Below are 16,036 nucleotides of genomic sequence, written 5' to 3' on the forward strand. Positions count from 1 at the left end.
GAGCCTATCAGGGCAGGGCCCAAAGAAGCCCCTCTCCAGCCCATTAACTTGATAGGGGGAATGAGACTGGGCGGGGGGGGGGCTGTAATGAACATGCCCCTGCTGTAAAGTGCCGGGCAGATCAGACGCATTTCCAGCTCTGCCCTGCCTGTCCTTCCCCGGCCTGGCTTCTGGGGCCGGAGCACAAAGCGACGCAGAGGGGAAGAGCCGCCCGCCTCTTTCAGCCCGGCTCCACCTCAGAGGCCCTTCGACCTGCCAAACAGAGCCGGTCCCTTCTGGAAGCCAGGCTGAATGGCCGCTGGTTTCTTTCCTCCCAGGTGGCTTCTCTGGAGTTGCCGTCCTTCTCGCCAAGCAGAATATTGCTCTTCTCTGGGGAATGGCTTGCCCTCTTGGGCCCTGGCAAAGGTCCGTATTCCTTCGGTGCTGCTGGACTCTGGCTCCTCCCTCCTGCCCCTGCTTTCAGGTATGCGTTTCCTATGCGCAAAGGAAGCCCTGTGGCTGTGTCCAAGGCGGGATGAAGCATCCGAGGGGCTTCCAGGGCAAGTGCTGGGGGAGGAGGGCAGGATTTGCACAGTGGTGCATTGACCGTTCAGTGGCAGTCCTTCCTGCATTCCCTCCCCCAAGGAAGGACCCCCCCCCATCCTTCTGCCTCAGGCCCTGCTGAGGCTGAGGTCTCCTGAGTTGGATGGGACAGCACAAGGGGTCGGGTTTTGTAAGTCTCTTCATCAAGCAGGGAGAAGGGTATCCTTTGATGCCTCCTGCCCTTTCTGAGGGGAAATCCTCAAAGAGACGTTGCCATCGGCGTCTGTCGGATGTGCCTGAGCCCCAGGCGGGCGCTTTGGTGCGGGCTGGCCGGTCCCTCGGGTGCCCCAGGGGCTGCTAGGGAGCTGCACGGTTGCCGGAGGGGAGTCTGGGCCGGGCTCTGCCCTCCGGCTCTTTTCCTTTGAGCCTCCTCAGGCACGCAAAATGTCATTTCATTTCCTCTGCACAAAAAAGGCAAAGGGCAGCCTGTGATTTCGGAGTGACATGGAGCGACATGTGCACACGCAGGCACACACCCACTCTCTCTGTTATTTGGCGAGGGTTCTTGGCCCTGGGGGGGGGGGTCCTGAGGGGTTTCAGATGAGGAAATGGAGTTAACCCCTTCCTAGCTGAGTGCTGCTGACCCCCCCCCCCTTGCTATGGCCCAGGGGCACACTGGGTGTTCCAGTTGGGGCATGCCAGGAGACAGCTGCCCCCCCCCCCCGAACTTCAGTTGTGGATTGTGCCAGGCTGGCCAAGGAGATTTCTGCACAAGCCCCACTGGTGGGATGGGAGCTGGTGGGAACCTCCATGTTCAGGGGCACTAAGCCTCTGAATCCCAGAGCCAGGAGGCAACCTCAGGGGAAGGCCTCGGTCTCTCTGCCCTGTGACTGGCCCTCCAGAGGAACTGTGGCCCAACTGGCTGCAAGGGGGGTGGGGTGGGAGCAATCAACCCCAGCTGCCACTCACACAACAACCACACTGGCTCCTACAGGCCCTTCCCTTCTGCTTCCGTTCCTGAATGCGCCTCAGAGCCAGCCGGGGCCCCAAACCCGTCTCCCTGCACACATGCCAGCCTCCCGTCTATGCAGTCCTTCCCTTGGACTCTCCAGACTGCCTGCTCAGACTGGCAGCTGCTCCACAGGGCCTCAGGCAGAGCTCTCCCACATGACCTCCCGCCTGGTCGTTCTGGAACTGAGGATGCTGCCGGGGATTGAACCGGGGACCTCCTGCCTGCCCATCTCAGGAGCTTCCACTGAGCCTTGATGGAATCGCTTCTGTGGCTATCACGAGGAGGAATCTGAAATTTTATTTTGCCACAAATGAAATCCACACCAAAAAAAAGGGGGGGGAAGGGGGGATATCCAGCCAGACATTAGTTTCATTTGAACAAACAAGCAAACAAACAAATGTGTCCCGTCCCGTCCCACCCCATCTAGTGAGCCTTCTCCCGGCACTTTCTGTGCCGCCGGGCTCCTTCTGAGACGGCTGCCGTTAATCTCTCCGGGAGAGGGGCTTCCGTGCCCCCCTCCCTCGCAAGGCCCTCGGAAGGAGAGCTGCGGCCTCCCCCCCCCCCTTCTTGCTCTGGCCTGAATGGGAAAGGGTCCCATTTGCAAGCGGCTGGAAGGTGCGCTCTCGGCTAATTGCAGCTGGAGATTGCGAGCGCAGCTAATTACTTTTCTTTTTCTGCAGGCAGGAAAGCTTGCTCAGAAAATGTCTCAGAAGCGGGAGACTGCTGTGAAATTTCCAGAATGCTTTTGTTCCCTGAAGGCCTCCGAAAAGTGGCAAAGATGGGGGGAGAGGGGTTTGGCCCACCATCAGCTGCTGGCAGACCCTCCCCCAAAGCACCCCTGGCAGCTCTTGAAATGCCAAATGATCCTTTCGGCCTCCGTGCCCTTTTCCCCGCCAGCTGACCCACACCCTTCTCTGGAGTGGCCTTGGCCTCCTGCCTCCCCCTCGGCTGGCTGGGCCTTGGGAAAACCAGGCAAGCAAAGGTGTGCAGGCAGTCTTTTCTAATGGAAGATGCAGAAGCTCCAGCTACGGAGGCAGATAACCTCCCCCTCCCCCCCCCGTGTGCCAGAAGAGCTCTGGGGAGCAGGGAGAGACCCCTCAGCAGCAGCAGAGGCAATATCATGTGGGGGTTCCACACATACACCCTGCTGTCTTTTCCTTCGTCTCCGGAAAAATCAAATGATGCCTGATTCCAGGCTGAAAGTTTCACAAGCCAGCTCTTTGTCCTCCTCAGTTGTGAGTCTGCAATGTTATGTCCAGGAAGGAGTTTCAGATGTGCCTGTTAGTTCAATCCCCTGGGCCCTGGCCGTTGGACTACTCTAACATGATCTGTGGGGGGCAACCCTTGAAGACTGTTTCGAAGCATCCACGAGTACAGAATCCAGCAGCCTGGTTGTTTCCCCAGCCTCGCAGGTGTGTGCATGTCACCCTTGCTGTGGAGCAGCCACATGAGTTACCTCTTGATTTCTGAGCTGCTGAAGGGGCTTTTCCTTCCTGGCAGTGCCAGTCACCCCCTGAGACCCCCACGGCTGAAGAGCTGGCCCTTCCCACCAGGGCCCACTCACCCTCTGCCCCTGCCTTCCCCTTGAGGCATCGGAGACCGGAGGAAGCGAGTCTGGGGGTGGTGGTGGCCCTCCTGTTCCTTCACCCAGATCTCCGCTCCTCTGCAGAACCACTTGGCATGGTGGGGCCTGCCGAAGGCACAGCCAACCCAGCACGCTGCCTCCAGCTGCAGCCAGGCCGTTGCTCAGGGCAGGAGGCCGAGGGTTGGTCCTGCTCCCAGCACCCAGCACCCAGCACCCAGCACCCAGCAAGGGAGAGCCATACATTGGCTGGGGCCAGCCGTGGGGACGGGCACCTGCCGTAAAGCCGGTGGTTCAAGGACACACCCTTCACACTCTCTCCGTTTCTTCTGCCCAAACTTTGGTGAGTCTTAAGTGTGAATCCGTTTAGCCTTTGTCCTTCTGAGGCTTTGGCTTCCTTCTGCATGGTATTTTGTTTTGAGGAGGGTTTATTTTTAAACGTTTGCTTTTTAAGCTTTTGTGCAAGCTGGGATTGGGGATTTGACGGCAAGGCAAGATACCATCTTCCTTGTTTCAGAAAGCTCAAGCCTCATTGAATGTGGCCAGCGCTGGACAGAGGGTGCGCACAAAGGGCTCTGCGTCTTGCCTGGCGCCTTGATACAGCTGGAGTTTGGCCCAGATTCAGGGTTCGCCTGAGGACCAGAGAGGCCCCCCTCCCCTGCCATCAGCCCCCCCCCCTCACGTCTTGGGAGCAGCCTCCCAATCAAAGAACGGACCGCTGCTGGAACCTGACCTGAGCCTCTTTTCCTTCTTGGCCATTCCGATCCGACAGTCTTATCGGGAAGGGGGCGCAACCTTATCTTACCAGGAAGGGGGCGCATTTGACAGGCGGGCAACAGGCAAAGCGGGACGCGACCTATGTACAACCCAGGGGGGGTGGCTGACCATCTCTGAAGCCCTTGCTTGGGCCCACTCAGATCTTCCTGTCCTTGCAAAGTTCCTGCAGGGCCAGGCTGTGATTCCAGCTCCAGGAAGAAGAGGGTCGGCCCCGGCTTCCCGGCTGATCTCCCTGCAGGAAACAGAGGAGGGCAGGAGGAGGCCGCAGGCATCGGGGCCTCAGACCACGCTGAAGGACAGCCCCTTCTCCCTCTCGTGGGGCGCCTGCAAGGCTGTGGGGTCCTGCGGTCTGACGGACGGGGGTGGGGCGGCTCCTCCGTCACTTTGGTGCTGGATGCTGGGCTGCCGCCTCTCGCTGAAGCCCCCGGAAGCCACAAAGAGGCTCCGCTGCAGCCGCCCCCCCGCCCCGCACGTGCAGAGCTTCTTGAAGGCCAGGCAGAACTTCTGGGACATGAGGTTGTAGATGACGGGGTTGACGGCGCTGTTGGTGTACATGCAGACTCTGCAGAAGAGGAGGAACCAGCGGTCCAGGTAGGGGCGGTCCAGGAAGGAGTTGACCAGCACCAGGGTCCGGTAGGGCATCCAGAGCAAGGCAAAAAGGACCACCACCATGGCAAGCATCTTCGTGACCTGCAAAGAGAACAAAGCGTCGGCCCGGGAGCAGGGGCCAGGGCATTTGATTCTTACCTTGCTCCAGGTTCTTACCCCGCCCTTTCCAGTCGGCTGCTGCCCTCCTAGAGGACGGCCCCAGGAGGAGCGGCAGGAGCGGCGTTTTCCTCCTTCTCCTCCTGGCGGCCAGACCAGCGACCCCCTGGCTTCTCCCCTTCAGCTGCTGCTGCTCCTGGAACCCCAAACTCTTCTGCAGGCAGCCCAAGTTGGAGGCTGTCAAACCCCTCCGGCTCCCGGCCTGGCACTCAGCCACGGCAGCAATTCAGAGCAAGGAGAAGCCCGTTGATTGGCACGCCAAACGCGCCAAGCGCTGGCAGAGGGAAAAGGGCAGCTGACACATTGCATGGCTGAGAACGGCGGGGATCCGTTCTGCCTCCGAGCCACACAAGAGCCCCTGGAGGGGAGGGGCTGTTCCCCAGGATTCAGGCAAGAGAATTTCTCTCTCTCTCTCTCTCCTTCTGCGCCTCCTCGGAAGCACCACCTCGCCTGGTCCTGTTTCACATTTCAGAACTTGGACTCCAGGCAAGTAAGTCCTGGGCCTCTCGTTGCCTGGACAGATGCTGCTGCCTTCAACTGCCTCAGGCCAGAGGTCTGTCAAGCTCTGCATCTTTTGATCAGACTGATCCTGGCTCTCCAGTAGGGATGCCAGCCCCCAGGTGGTAGCTGGGGATACCCAGAATTACAGCTCATCTCCAGAGATCAGTCTCTCCCCCCCCCCCCCCCAGGGAATGGCTGCTTCAGAGGATGGACTCTGAGGATTGTGCCCAGCTCAGGTCCTTGTCCCTGCCATGTCTACCCCCACATCTTCAGGAGTTTCCCAGCCCCTCTGGCTCCCAAATCCACTGCCAGTGGCCAGAGGAACCTGGCAACCTTATTCTCCAGGGTCTCAGGCGGAGGCCTTTCCCATCCTCTCCTGCCGGGTCCTTCCAGGGCTTGAACCTGAGACCTCCTGCATGCTGAGCAGAGGCTCTGCCTGGATTGAGGGGCAGGGAGTTCCTTGCCGGCCACCGTACCTGTTTCCTGGAGGAGACGGGCAGGCTGGTTCTGCAGCTGCCGTTCCTCTCCTGGCTGTCTGGGTCTCCGCAGCGCTTGGGGAGGGCAGGCGGCTGGTGGGGGACAGGGCCGCGGTAGAGCACCCTGCCGATGAGGCCATAGAGCACGGTGACCAGGAACAAGGGGATGGCGAAGAAGAGGGCGAAGTCCAGCAGGTAGATGGGCAGGTAGAGGTTGCGGGAGACCTTGTAGCCACACTCCACCTGCCGGCTCGGGCCAGCGTTGATGTCCACCAGGAAGAACCAGAGCAGGCAGTAGACGGCCGTGAGGCTCCAGAGGAAAGCGATGATGCGCTTGGCTCGCGACACTGTGCACATGGCCTGAGCTTTCATCGGGTGGCAGATGGCCATGTACCTGTGGAGGGGAGGGGAGGAGAGGAGGGAGGAAGGGCCCCGGTCCGGAAGGGCCGTCCACATGCCAAGCCCAGCTTCTGCAGCTGCAGCCCGGCCACTGGACTGCTCGCCGCTTTGGGGACTCTATGCTGGGTGCAAGCGGGCATGAAATGTTTAACATAAACCTAAAATTTTAATCTGAATAACTTGGGGGGGAGAATAGGAAAAACACAAGATTTTGTTCTAGTGTAGCACACCCCCCCCCCCAGGCCTCCAAGTCCAGTCCCGGACCCCTCCCCTTCCCGTGATTTCCAGGCCTGGGGTCAGGGAGGCCAGAGAAGCCGGTGGTCCCACCGAGGGGCGGGAGAGGTCCAGCTCTTCACGAGGGCACTGCGAAGAGGGCAGCCGACCCGCCTCCCGTGCCCACCTCCCGAGGACAGAGCGCCTTTGCTTACCTCTCCACCGTGAAGGCCGTGATGGAACAGGACGACACGTTGATGCCCAGGTACTGGAAGTAGGTGATGCCCAGGCAGCCGACATACCCGTAGATCCATGTTCCCGTCAGGCTTTCGGAGACGTTGGGCAACCCAGCCGCGACCAGAACGATCAAATCGGCCACGGCCAGGCTGACCAGGTAGCAGTTGGTGGGCGTCCGCATGTCCCGGGTGGTGGTCACTACCAGCACCACCATGACGTTGCCGACGATGCCCACGCTGCACACGCCCAGCACCAGGGAGACGGAGAGAGCCTGGTACTCCAGCAGAGCCAAGAGGGCGGGGCTGGGGGCCAGGGAGACGTTGGTGGGGCTGTCCCCCTGGCTGCTGCTGCTGCTGCTGCTGTTCTCCATGGCCCGAGGCGCAGGGGGGGCTCCTGATTGCAGGTCTGGGTGGGGGTGGGGAGCCGAGGCATCGACCACCGTCAGAGGACGTGGCCTCTGCTCTCCCGTTCAAGTGCTTTCATGGCCATCTCTGTGTGTGGGAAGGAAGGTACACAAATCAGACGGCCACAACCGCAGGCGACTGAAGCGGTCAGCTGCAACCAGCCGGCTTGGAAGTGCCCGCTGCAGTGGCGACTCAGCCCTCCTTGGTTCTGGTGTGGCGGGTGGAGCCCTGCCCTGGGGCACTGCTGGCCCCGGCCTTTGGAAGCCCCCCTCCCTCCCCCCCAGCAGAGCCCGGGTGTTGCTTTCAGTCACGTTTAGTTTTGTGTGAAACTGGAATGCAGCTATTTCTTCGGCGATAATCCCAGAAACTTTGCTTCCCCCCTGTGCTCTGGCCCAGATCGTATCCGAGGACAGTTGGGGGGGGGGGGGTTTGCAGAGCTGGGATTCCTCAGCAAGGTTGACCCTGCAGTCCTCAGCAGAGATACCCCCTTCTAAGGCCATTGATGTTGGTAGCTGCGGGAGGGTCTCACTCTGCCGAGGACTGCGCTGTGAACCCTTTGGGAGCCTGGGGGAGGCTGACCGGCCTCTGCAAGACCTTTGCCTTCCCCCCCCTGCCCAGCAAATGCACGGCCTTCAGCTCTGCCCCCTTTCCATGGGGCCAGTCTCCCACAAGGCTCCACTGGGGCCTCCCCTCTGAATCGACGAACAAACAAAACTTTTCATTGCAGGTTTAAATGCGGCCTCCGGCCAGTCTGAGGGAGGGGATCTGATGGCGCCCCAAACGAGGACCCCAGCACCTACGGCGACACCCACCTGCCTGCGCTGGAGGAGATGAGAAGGAGGCTCCCCCGCCAGGTCTGTCGGGAAGGGGTTCAGCGGTTGCCTTGCAGCCCAGCCAGAGCGGGGGTCAGCCGGAGTCACAAGTGCGGGGCCTGGGGACGGGGCCCCTCGTGCTGCAGCCACCCACAGCAAGCACAGGAGTTCCTGCGGGGGGAGGGGGGGCGCGGGAAAGGGGGTCCACACACCCCACTGTCCACGGAGGGCTTCTAAGGCCACTAGCCGTTATGGGACAGTGAATTGACTTAATCAGTTAAAAACCCATACTGGCTCTATTTGAAATGCTTTGCATCAGCTGACAGCCTTTGGGATGAGATCTGAATGCCTTCCTTCCCTGCTGTTCCTCGCGGGAGGAAGGCAATGCTCTGTGTCTTCCTGGAGGGCAGGAAGAGAGGGGCTGCCTGCTGTCCTGACGGGCTGCCTCTCTGTTCGGCCCTTTTTCAGGAGGCCTGGCCAGCCAATTGGCACAGGCCAGCTTTCCCCTCCACGGAGCTGCAGTCTTCCCTTTGGGCAGAGGCCAAGGCCAGAGGGGCGTTGAAGGTGGGACCAGGCAGCCCCCCCCCGGAAGAAGGGGGGGTTGCAAGACACGGCTGTGGGCATCTCTCCGGGCACAGGTGGGCACAGTGCTTGCCTGACTAACTAGGAGCCGACTGGAGGTTTTGCTTTATGAAGGGATCAATTTCCGTAGCGTTATCCTGCCTTTACACAGGCATTGCGTTCCCCTCTGAGCACTGTGTAATCTCGTTTTGTTATCGCTGTTCCTCGGCTCTCAGATCTGGGTGCTGCTGAACTTCACTCATCCCTGAAGCAGCCTGCAATATCCTTTCCAGAGGGGGCCTGCAGGAGGATAGGCAGGAAGGGGCACCGGTGCAGCACTGCAGATTTGGGTCTCTGGCATCAATGAAGCGGAGCAGGAAGGGAGTGGGAAGTGGAGTCAGACATGGCCAAGGGTCACGATCCCAGCACGGCCTGATTCGTCCACGCGGCACCCTCTTCCTGGATGCCAATTCCCTGTTTTGCCCCCTTTGGTTGTCTTGCCTGTACCCAAGCTTTTTCCGAGCTCTGCTCCCGGGAGACAGTGGGGAGACAGAGTTGGGCTTCCCCAGTCACCACCTTGGCGCTGCCAAGGATTGAACTGGGGACCTTGTGCAGGATGCGCTGAGGCCTCTCCCTGGCCACTTTGGACACTGGAAGCCGCCTCCTCCTGAATCCGACCTTTAGCCCAGCGAAGTCAGCTTGGTCTCCTCACCCAGGCAGTGACTCTCCGGGGTCTTGGGCAGAGCTCTTTCCCATCCCCTCCTGCCTGGTACGTTTTTAAATGGAGGTGCTGCTGGGGATTGAACCTGCGACCTTCTGCAAGCTCTCCAGGATCTCAGGTGGAGGTCTTCTGTATCTCCTCCTCCCTGGCCCTTCTTAACTGGTGATGCTGGGGTTTGAACCTGGGACCATCCGTGTACCAAGCAGATGCTCCCCCACTGAGCCCCACCTCACCCTTGGCCCATCAAGGTCCGTGTTTTCCCTCCAGACTCACAGCAGTTCTCCAGAGTGTCTGGCCTTCCCCGACACTCAGATCCTTTCATGAAATCCAGGTGATGCGTGCCAAGCCAGGATGCTTCCACTGGGCCACGGCCCCTCCCCAGATAAGCCACCAGGCATGGCGCACCTGTGAGGGACCCCCTCCTCCCAGGAACCTTGACTGGCTCACCTGCCCATCCACTGGACCCCCGACTCTACCATACACTGAAGTGGATTTGCAACCCCATCCTGGGGGGAGCCAGCTCCTTTCCCCCCCCCCCGTCCCAAACCCTCTCCACCTGCTAACGAACTTTTCTGGAGAACTTACCTTTTGCACGGTGTTCTGGGGGTAGAAGGCAGGACCTCCAGAGGGAAGAGGGCTGAAAAGGACCGCTGGGTGCCTCATCCTCCCCAGATGTCTCCTCTGTCCTGCAGTGGGGAGCGCTTCCCTCGCCTGCCTCGTCTCCCTCTCGGTTGTTCCAGCCGCCGTCTCTCGCCCTTCTGTGGAGCCGGAGCCGTCTTTGGCTGGCAGATATAAGGGGAGTCCTCATCAGCTGATGCAGCTTCAGTCTGCCGGGCTAACCTATGGGAGGAGAGACCCGTCCCCACTGCCTCCCAGAAAGAAATTAGAATCCGAATGGTTTGTTGTGCGGGGGAAAGGAAGCAAGAAGAGGAAAAGCTGTGCTCTGCCTGTCAGGTCCAAACGCATGGATCCTTGGCAAAAGCAGGAGATATTTTGACAGCTGGGACTTGCTTGTGTGCAAGAGGATGCCCAGGGAGCTGGGTGGGAGGCTCGCTGCCCAGTCCCAAAGGGCAGGATCTTGGAGGGGTGGGCAAGTGCTCACGGGTGAGGGGTCGCCAGGCCTCAGTGGGACCATCAGTTGTCCTTATCAGGCACTTCCAGGGTTCTGGGTGTGGCTTGCCCATCAGGAGGTCTGTGTTCAGGGGCTGCCCCCCCCCCCAACTCTCTTGGTGACCCTGGGGAAGCTGCTTCAGTTTTCCTCTTTTAGCTAACATGCAGCCGGAGAGATGTCATTTCTAGTTTGGCAAATGACAGGCACAAAAATAACAACTTTGCTTCCTGTCATTCCCTCACCATCTTAATATCTGCTTCTGGCTTATTCATGGCATCAGAGGGCAGGGCTGGGGCCTAGACCCAAAGCCCACTTGGCCACAAAGCTTGCTGAGGAATACCCTCTCAGCCTGGCCCACCTCGCAGGGTTCTTGTGAGGACGATGTGGGGAGGAGGACCCAGGTACGTTGGCCTGACTGGCTTGGTGGAGGGGTGAGGGTAAAATGCACTGGGTGGAGAAAGCAGAGGGCAGCTGTCATGTTCTGGAGGGCTGAACGTTGTGTGTGTGTTTTAAATGCCCTCCCCCCTCTTTTTACAACAATATCGAATCCAGCTCCTCCCTTGCGGAGCAGGCGGGTGTGCTGCTGTCCACAGCTGTGGTGCTGAACCCAAGAGTGCTCCTCGGCCGGGTCCTTCTCCCCACAGTGGCCGAATTGTGCCAAAGGACGCTGCTGCCTGCCCCCCCCCTTTCGAGTGCTGAGGCCCACCTGCGTACTTCTCAGGTGACACGTGGGGAGGTCTGCCCGGTCCCACCTTCATCCCCTCTGGCCTTGGCCTCTGCCCAAAGGGAAGACTGCAGCTCCCTGGAGGGGAAAGCAGGCCTGTGCCAAATGGTTGGCCAGTCCCTTCCCTCCCCAAACTGCCCCTCTGCAATGCTTCAGCCAGGAGAGTCAGCACACGACACATCCTGGGACGTCACTGGCCAGCCTGCCCTCCAATCCCGGGGGGGGGGGGCGGGATTTCGTATTTCAGGGATCATCCGGAAGAGCCCAGAAGGCAGGGCTGCTGTTCTGGATAGGGGCCTTAGTCCAGAAATTCTGAACCAGCTGTCCCTAAAGGGTTTGGAAGGGAAGCTTTCAGGGGCTTAAAGTGACCCCCATATGAATCATGCCTCCCCCACACACACACACACACCCATCTGTTTCCCTGAAAAGGGTCCCATGGAGTGCAGCCCTGTCCTCAAACCAGGAAGCTGGAATGGCTACCTTAGTCTCCCCGCAACCTGGCCGCCTTTTTGTTTAGAAATGTCCCCAGGTGAGGCCTTGAGATTACCCTGGCAAGTCGCAGGTGGGGGCTCCCTCTGTCCTCAGCCCTGGGAATGGTTTGCTAACGGAAGTGGCAGCTCCCTCCTCTGCAAGGAATGGCCAGGCACAAAGTTACCTGAGGACCGAAATGATGGGCCAGCTCCTGCCTTTGTTGAACTCCAGACCTGCCCGCCTGGCTAGAAGCAGACAAGCAGGCAAGTGTCGTTCTTGGACAACAGCAGCCTCAAATTATATAGGCCAGGAGAGACCATTTCTGGAGCCATCTGCATTGCAAGCTTCTGGGTTGCACAGAACTCTTCAGGGTGGCAGAATGGACTGACCTGTTTGGTTATGAGTGCTATGAATCAAAAAGTAAGCTCTTCAGGGTGGTGTAGAGATTTGCTAAAACAGATGTTGCATTTCTCGAAACCCGCAGGAGTTTGAGTACGTGGTTAAGGGCCTTTCGGAGAACGGCAGGGCTGGCTGCACCACTTGGAAAGTGGGTGCACAGGGGGCCTTCAGCTCTGGCCTGGGGTGTTTTGGTTTGTTGTCAGTGGCCTCAGTTACTGGTCTTGTTGATCTGCCTCCCACTGCGCCCCTGTGGCTCTTTCCACACGAATGCAGCCGTATTTTCAGCCACAGCCTCCTAATGTAGAGCAGCGGGAGTGCTGCGATGCTCACTGCTGCTGCTGCTGCTCCTGATGAGCCAGGCGGAGGGTCTGCAGCTAATTCTCAGCAGGCTGCCTTTGATTTGCAGGGGGCTCATTCCGTTTGAAGATTCTGCCTCCCTCCAAAAGCCAAAAAAGGGGGTGGGGGTGGGGAGGCCTCTGGTGCCTGAAATTAGAAGGTTTTGTGAGTTTGGAGCCAAACTTGGCCAAAGGCATGAAATGGGGTGACTATAATATGGGGGGACTGTGGGGTTTCTAGGCAGGACTCCAAAGTGGTGCTCCTGGTTTTGCGGTATTTTGCTGTGCCCTAATAAAGGGGAGGGGCTTTACATGACTTCTGGTTTTGGAATTTGCCTGCAAACTGGCGTGGCTCCTTGTGACCTTTGTCTGTTTGGGGGGACGCCACATTTAGCTCTCCCGGAGCGTTTCTCTTTTTCTTTTGCAGTTAACTGCAGCCTTCCATACTCACAGAAGAAGAAGGGTTGGCTGCTATGCCCCACTTTTCTCTACCTGAAGGAGTCTCAAAGTGGCTTCCAATCACCTTCCCTTCCTCTCCCCACAACAGTTTATAGTGGGGCATGCAGGCTCCATCCCCTCCCGGACCCAGAAACTACCAGAGAACTCACTTGCACGCAGGGGTGGGGGGCAAGGGAACCGTCTGACTCACGGCTGAGTCCATTGGGGCAGGAGGGGAAAGGCTGAGGACCCCTTTGAGAGCTCTCACAGACCCCTGGAGCTCCACAGAGCCCCTGGCTGGGAATCCCTGCTCTAAACCAACCTTTGTCTAAAACAGGCACGTCTGTGACTTTTCAGAACTGGCTGCAGTGGGTGGCCATGAGTTCACTTAGTTCCGCTAAGCAAGGGAGCACCTCCCATGGCGAAAGAAGCTCTGTGGAGTCCCTTGTTGACCCAGGCCAATCCGGCTGAGCCTGCCAGTTTTCCGGGGCCCCAAGATCGGCTTGCTTGCCTGCCAACCCATGCTCCTCTCTCCAGTCACTGACAGTCCAGGCTGCAGGCCAGGTTCAAGAGAGCTGCCCTTTTGCGGTGAATTCTCGACTGGCAGGTCGGGTGGTGCGTGGGTGGCCCGGCTCCCAGCCACTTCGGGTAGATGACAAAGATGCTGTGGGCATGGAGATTGATGCCAGGCCAGGAGCCGTCTGCAGGCTGGGCATGACTGAGAGGCTGTTTCTTCCACTTCCGTAGGTGGCCTTCTGCTTCGTCCCCCTCCTGAAGCTGCTGAGTCAGTGCCTGTCCATATGGATACGCATCTATAGATCTAAAAGGAGACCCAGACACTGAAGAGAGGAGTGGCAGGGGGAGACGTACCAAATTAAACAGGCATGTTCCAAAAATAATAGAGCCTATTTTGATTTTTAAATCCTGTTTGTAAGAAGCTACAAGGGGGCTTACACAACATCAGGAATAGAAGAAGACACCCACTGTGATTTGTGCTGGAGAAAGATCGGGGAGACCCAGGTTTGAGTCCCAACCTGCCATGGGACCTTGGCTGGGTGACCACACACTCTCTGCCTAGCCTACCTCACAAGTTTGTTGTGAGGATAAAATGGAGGAGAGGAGAATGATGCAAGCTGTTTGGGGCCCCCGCTGTGGAGAGGTGGGTTATAAATAAAGTGAGTAAATGCCTACACAGTGCTTTTGAGGTCTGAACCAGTCACCTGCTGGAACACGACCCCTTCTCTCTGCTGGTAGGAAACAGGGTGCATGGATTTACATGCACAACGGAACCCTGTGCAGAGCTTCACCCTTCTAAGCATAGCGACTTTAGAAGGGGCCACTCAAACCATGCAAAATGCACTCCTCCGTCCCACACCTGCCTTTGACCATAGCAGCCAGGAGCGGAAAGGCACTTCTCCCACTCATACTTAGTACATACGAGGTAGGATCATCTCTGTACTGCTCAAGGCAGAATCTGTCTGAACCAAAGCACAGTCTGCTGATGCCCTGGGAGCCAGTGTTCCTCAGCTGATTGTACCTGCACAGGAAAAGCATGCATTTCTAGGGTCCTTCAAGAGGACGGGGGGGGGGGGGGGGCTCTGTCTGGCCTCTGAGTGTTGTTTTGCCACTTGACAGGCATAATTCCCACCCCATGCTAGTAACAGCTGCTGATCATAGCTGGGTTTGAGCTCCCCCTGCTGTTAGATTCATCGACAGTCAATCTTAAACCACTTCCCTGTCAAAGGTGGAGTGTCTGAACCTCTCGGAATGAGCAGATGGGTAGCCAGGGCAGTTGTTTCAATACCAGCTGACTGTGAGCCCTCCAAGGAGTTGGACCCTGGCAGCTGCGTTCTGAACCAGATGAAATTTCTGGGTCAAAGCTAAGGGTAGGCCTGCGTAGACCAAGTTACAGAAGTCCAGGCTGGAAGTGACCGTTGCATGGATCACAGTGTCCAGGTGTTCCGAGGACAGGTAGGGAACTAGTATACATGGCCACACACAGATTGTTAGTTCTTTTTTAGTCACAGCAGATCGACTAAGCTTTGATATTTAAGATATTTCAACCTTGTGGCCTGGTCACAGGACCCTCAAACGAAGACTCAAGATATGTCATAAATCATCCATCATGTAAAACACAGCAAAATAACTCTTCAAAGTGTGTCCATGAATATACCAAAAGATTCAGGAAGGCTGGAAACAACCACTCACCCATTGCAGGGCATGTTGGGGGGAAGAGACCTGCTGAAGATTCCCTGCTCAGCAAGGGAGGCTCCCAAGGGGGGCTATTCAGTGTGGATTGGGCTGGGAGACGTGCTGTTAAGTTCTGCCTGGTTTCCAGGACTGCGTCATAACAGAAATCTAAACTGGGTGCTGAATGTAGGCGAAATGCATTGCCAAAATACCCCCAACGTGTTTTGCTCTCTAGTCCTGCAGAATTTAGTTGCTAAAAAAAGACGTGTCTGAGACGCAATTTCTTCCAGCTTCAGCCAGCTGCGTACAGGCAGTTTGTGGGGAAACTCAGCAGTGAATAGGGAAGGGCCTGTATCCTCTGCTTGGCATGCAAAAGTCCCCGGTTCAATCCCCGGCATCTCCAGTTAGGAGGACCAGGGAGTCGTTGATACGAAGGGCCTCTGCCCGAGACCTTGAATGGCTGCTGCCAGTCTGAACAGAGCGGGTCTTGGCGGACTGACATTCTCATTTGACATGGCAGGTTCAGATCCAACCTGGATAGTCCAGGCATGCAGGATGCCGTCGTCTCAGAAGCCAAACACGGTGGGCCTGGCTAGTATGTGGATGGAAGACCTCTAGGGCAGGGGTAGTCAACCTGTGGTCCTCCAGATGTTCATGGACTACAATTCCCATGAGCCCCTGCCAGCATTTGCTGGCAGGGGCTCATGGGAATTGTAGTCCATGAACATCTGGAGGACCACAGGTTGACTACCCCTGCTCTAGGGAACAGTGGGGGCTGAGTCACGGGGGGGGGGGTGCTGCAATTCATTTATTTTTGTTGATATCCACCTCCCCAGGGCTCTCGCCTGGCGGCCGGACAGTCGCAGGATCCCCTGTCTCCTTCGCACACATGCCCGGGGACCAACCAGCCCCCGTGCTCAGGAACTGGACCCGCGACCTGATGAAGCCTCTGAAATAGCCTTTCCCATCATTATTCTCCAAGGAGCCATAAGTGGCACGTGGGGAGAGGCCAGCCACGAAGCACGCGGCATTTTTTTCAGCTTTCTTTTTCTTAACGAATAAAACTACATTAAGAGAGATCATTTTGCCGCTTTCCCGTCTCTGCTCCCTTGATGACTTCTATGCCGCTGGCGCTCCCCCTCGGCAAGAGCAGCGAGAGAGCGAGCGCGCACTGCGCAGGCGCGGCCGGGCTTCCCTCCGCTATGATAGGGGCGCCGGGCTCGGGGCGGTGCCCGGCCTGGCCAGCGCCGATTGGCTCTCCGGGCTTCCCGGGGCGGGGCCGAGCGACGCCTCGCCGGTCCCTTTCCCCCTCCTCCTTTCCTTCAAACTCGGCCACGCCCCCCGCGCGTGCGCACTGGCGCACACGCTCTTCTCCCTCCGCGGGCC

General features: G+C 58.2%; 1 protein-coding gene across 3 annotated transcripts; it reads right to left on the bottom strand.

The window, feature by feature from the left end:
* Positions 1-1,943: 1,943 nt before the first annotated feature.
* LOC143823802 (thyrotropin-releasing hormone receptor-like) lies at positions 1,944-10,086 on the bottom strand. Of its 3 annotated transcripts, XM_077310440.1 has the most exons (4): positions 9,568-10,086; positions 6,463-6,975; positions 5,636-6,029; positions 1,944-4,583 (listed from the first exon to the last, which is right to left on the bottom strand). In XM_077310440.1, the coding sequence occupies exons 2-4, from the start codon at positions 6,852-6,854 to the stop codon at positions 4,173-4,175; spliced, it is 1,197 nt and encodes a 398-aa protein (XP_077166555.1). In that variant the 5' UTR covers positions 6,855-6,975; positions 9,568-10,086; the 3' UTR covers positions 1,944-4,172. The 3 variants fall into 3 exon arrangements, with proteins under 3 accessions (XP_077166555.1, XP_077166556.1, XP_077166557.1); XM_077310441.1 differs by lacking the exon at positions 9,568-10,086 and having other exon boundaries at positions 6,463-7,147; XM_077310442.1 differs by lacking the exon at positions 1,944-4,583 and having other exon boundaries at positions 5,353-6,029.
* Between the last annotated feature and the right edge of the window lie 5,950 nt (positions 10,087-16,036).

This window comes from Paroedura picta, chromosome 14 (assembly GCF_049243985.1).
Source record: "Paroedura picta isolate Pp20150507F chromosome 14, Ppicta_v3.0, whole genome shotgun sequence".
NCBI lineage: Eukaryota > Metazoa > Chordata > Lepidosauria > Squamata > Gekkonidae > Paroedura > Paroedura picta.

Coding starts and splice junctions, on each gene's coding strand:
- LOC143823802 (XM_077310440.1), bottom strand. CDS start 6,854: ATGGAGAACAGCAGCAGCAGCAGCAGCAGCCAGGGGGACAGCCCCACC. Junction 6,030..6,462: donor ACGGCCTTCACGGTGGAGAG/GTAAGCAAAGGC, acceptor TCCCCTCCACAG/GTACATGGCCATCTGCCACC. Junction 4,584..5,635: donor CCGTCTCCTCCAGGAAACAG/GTACGGTGGCCG, acceptor TTCTCTTTGCAG/GTCACGAAGATGCTTGCCAT.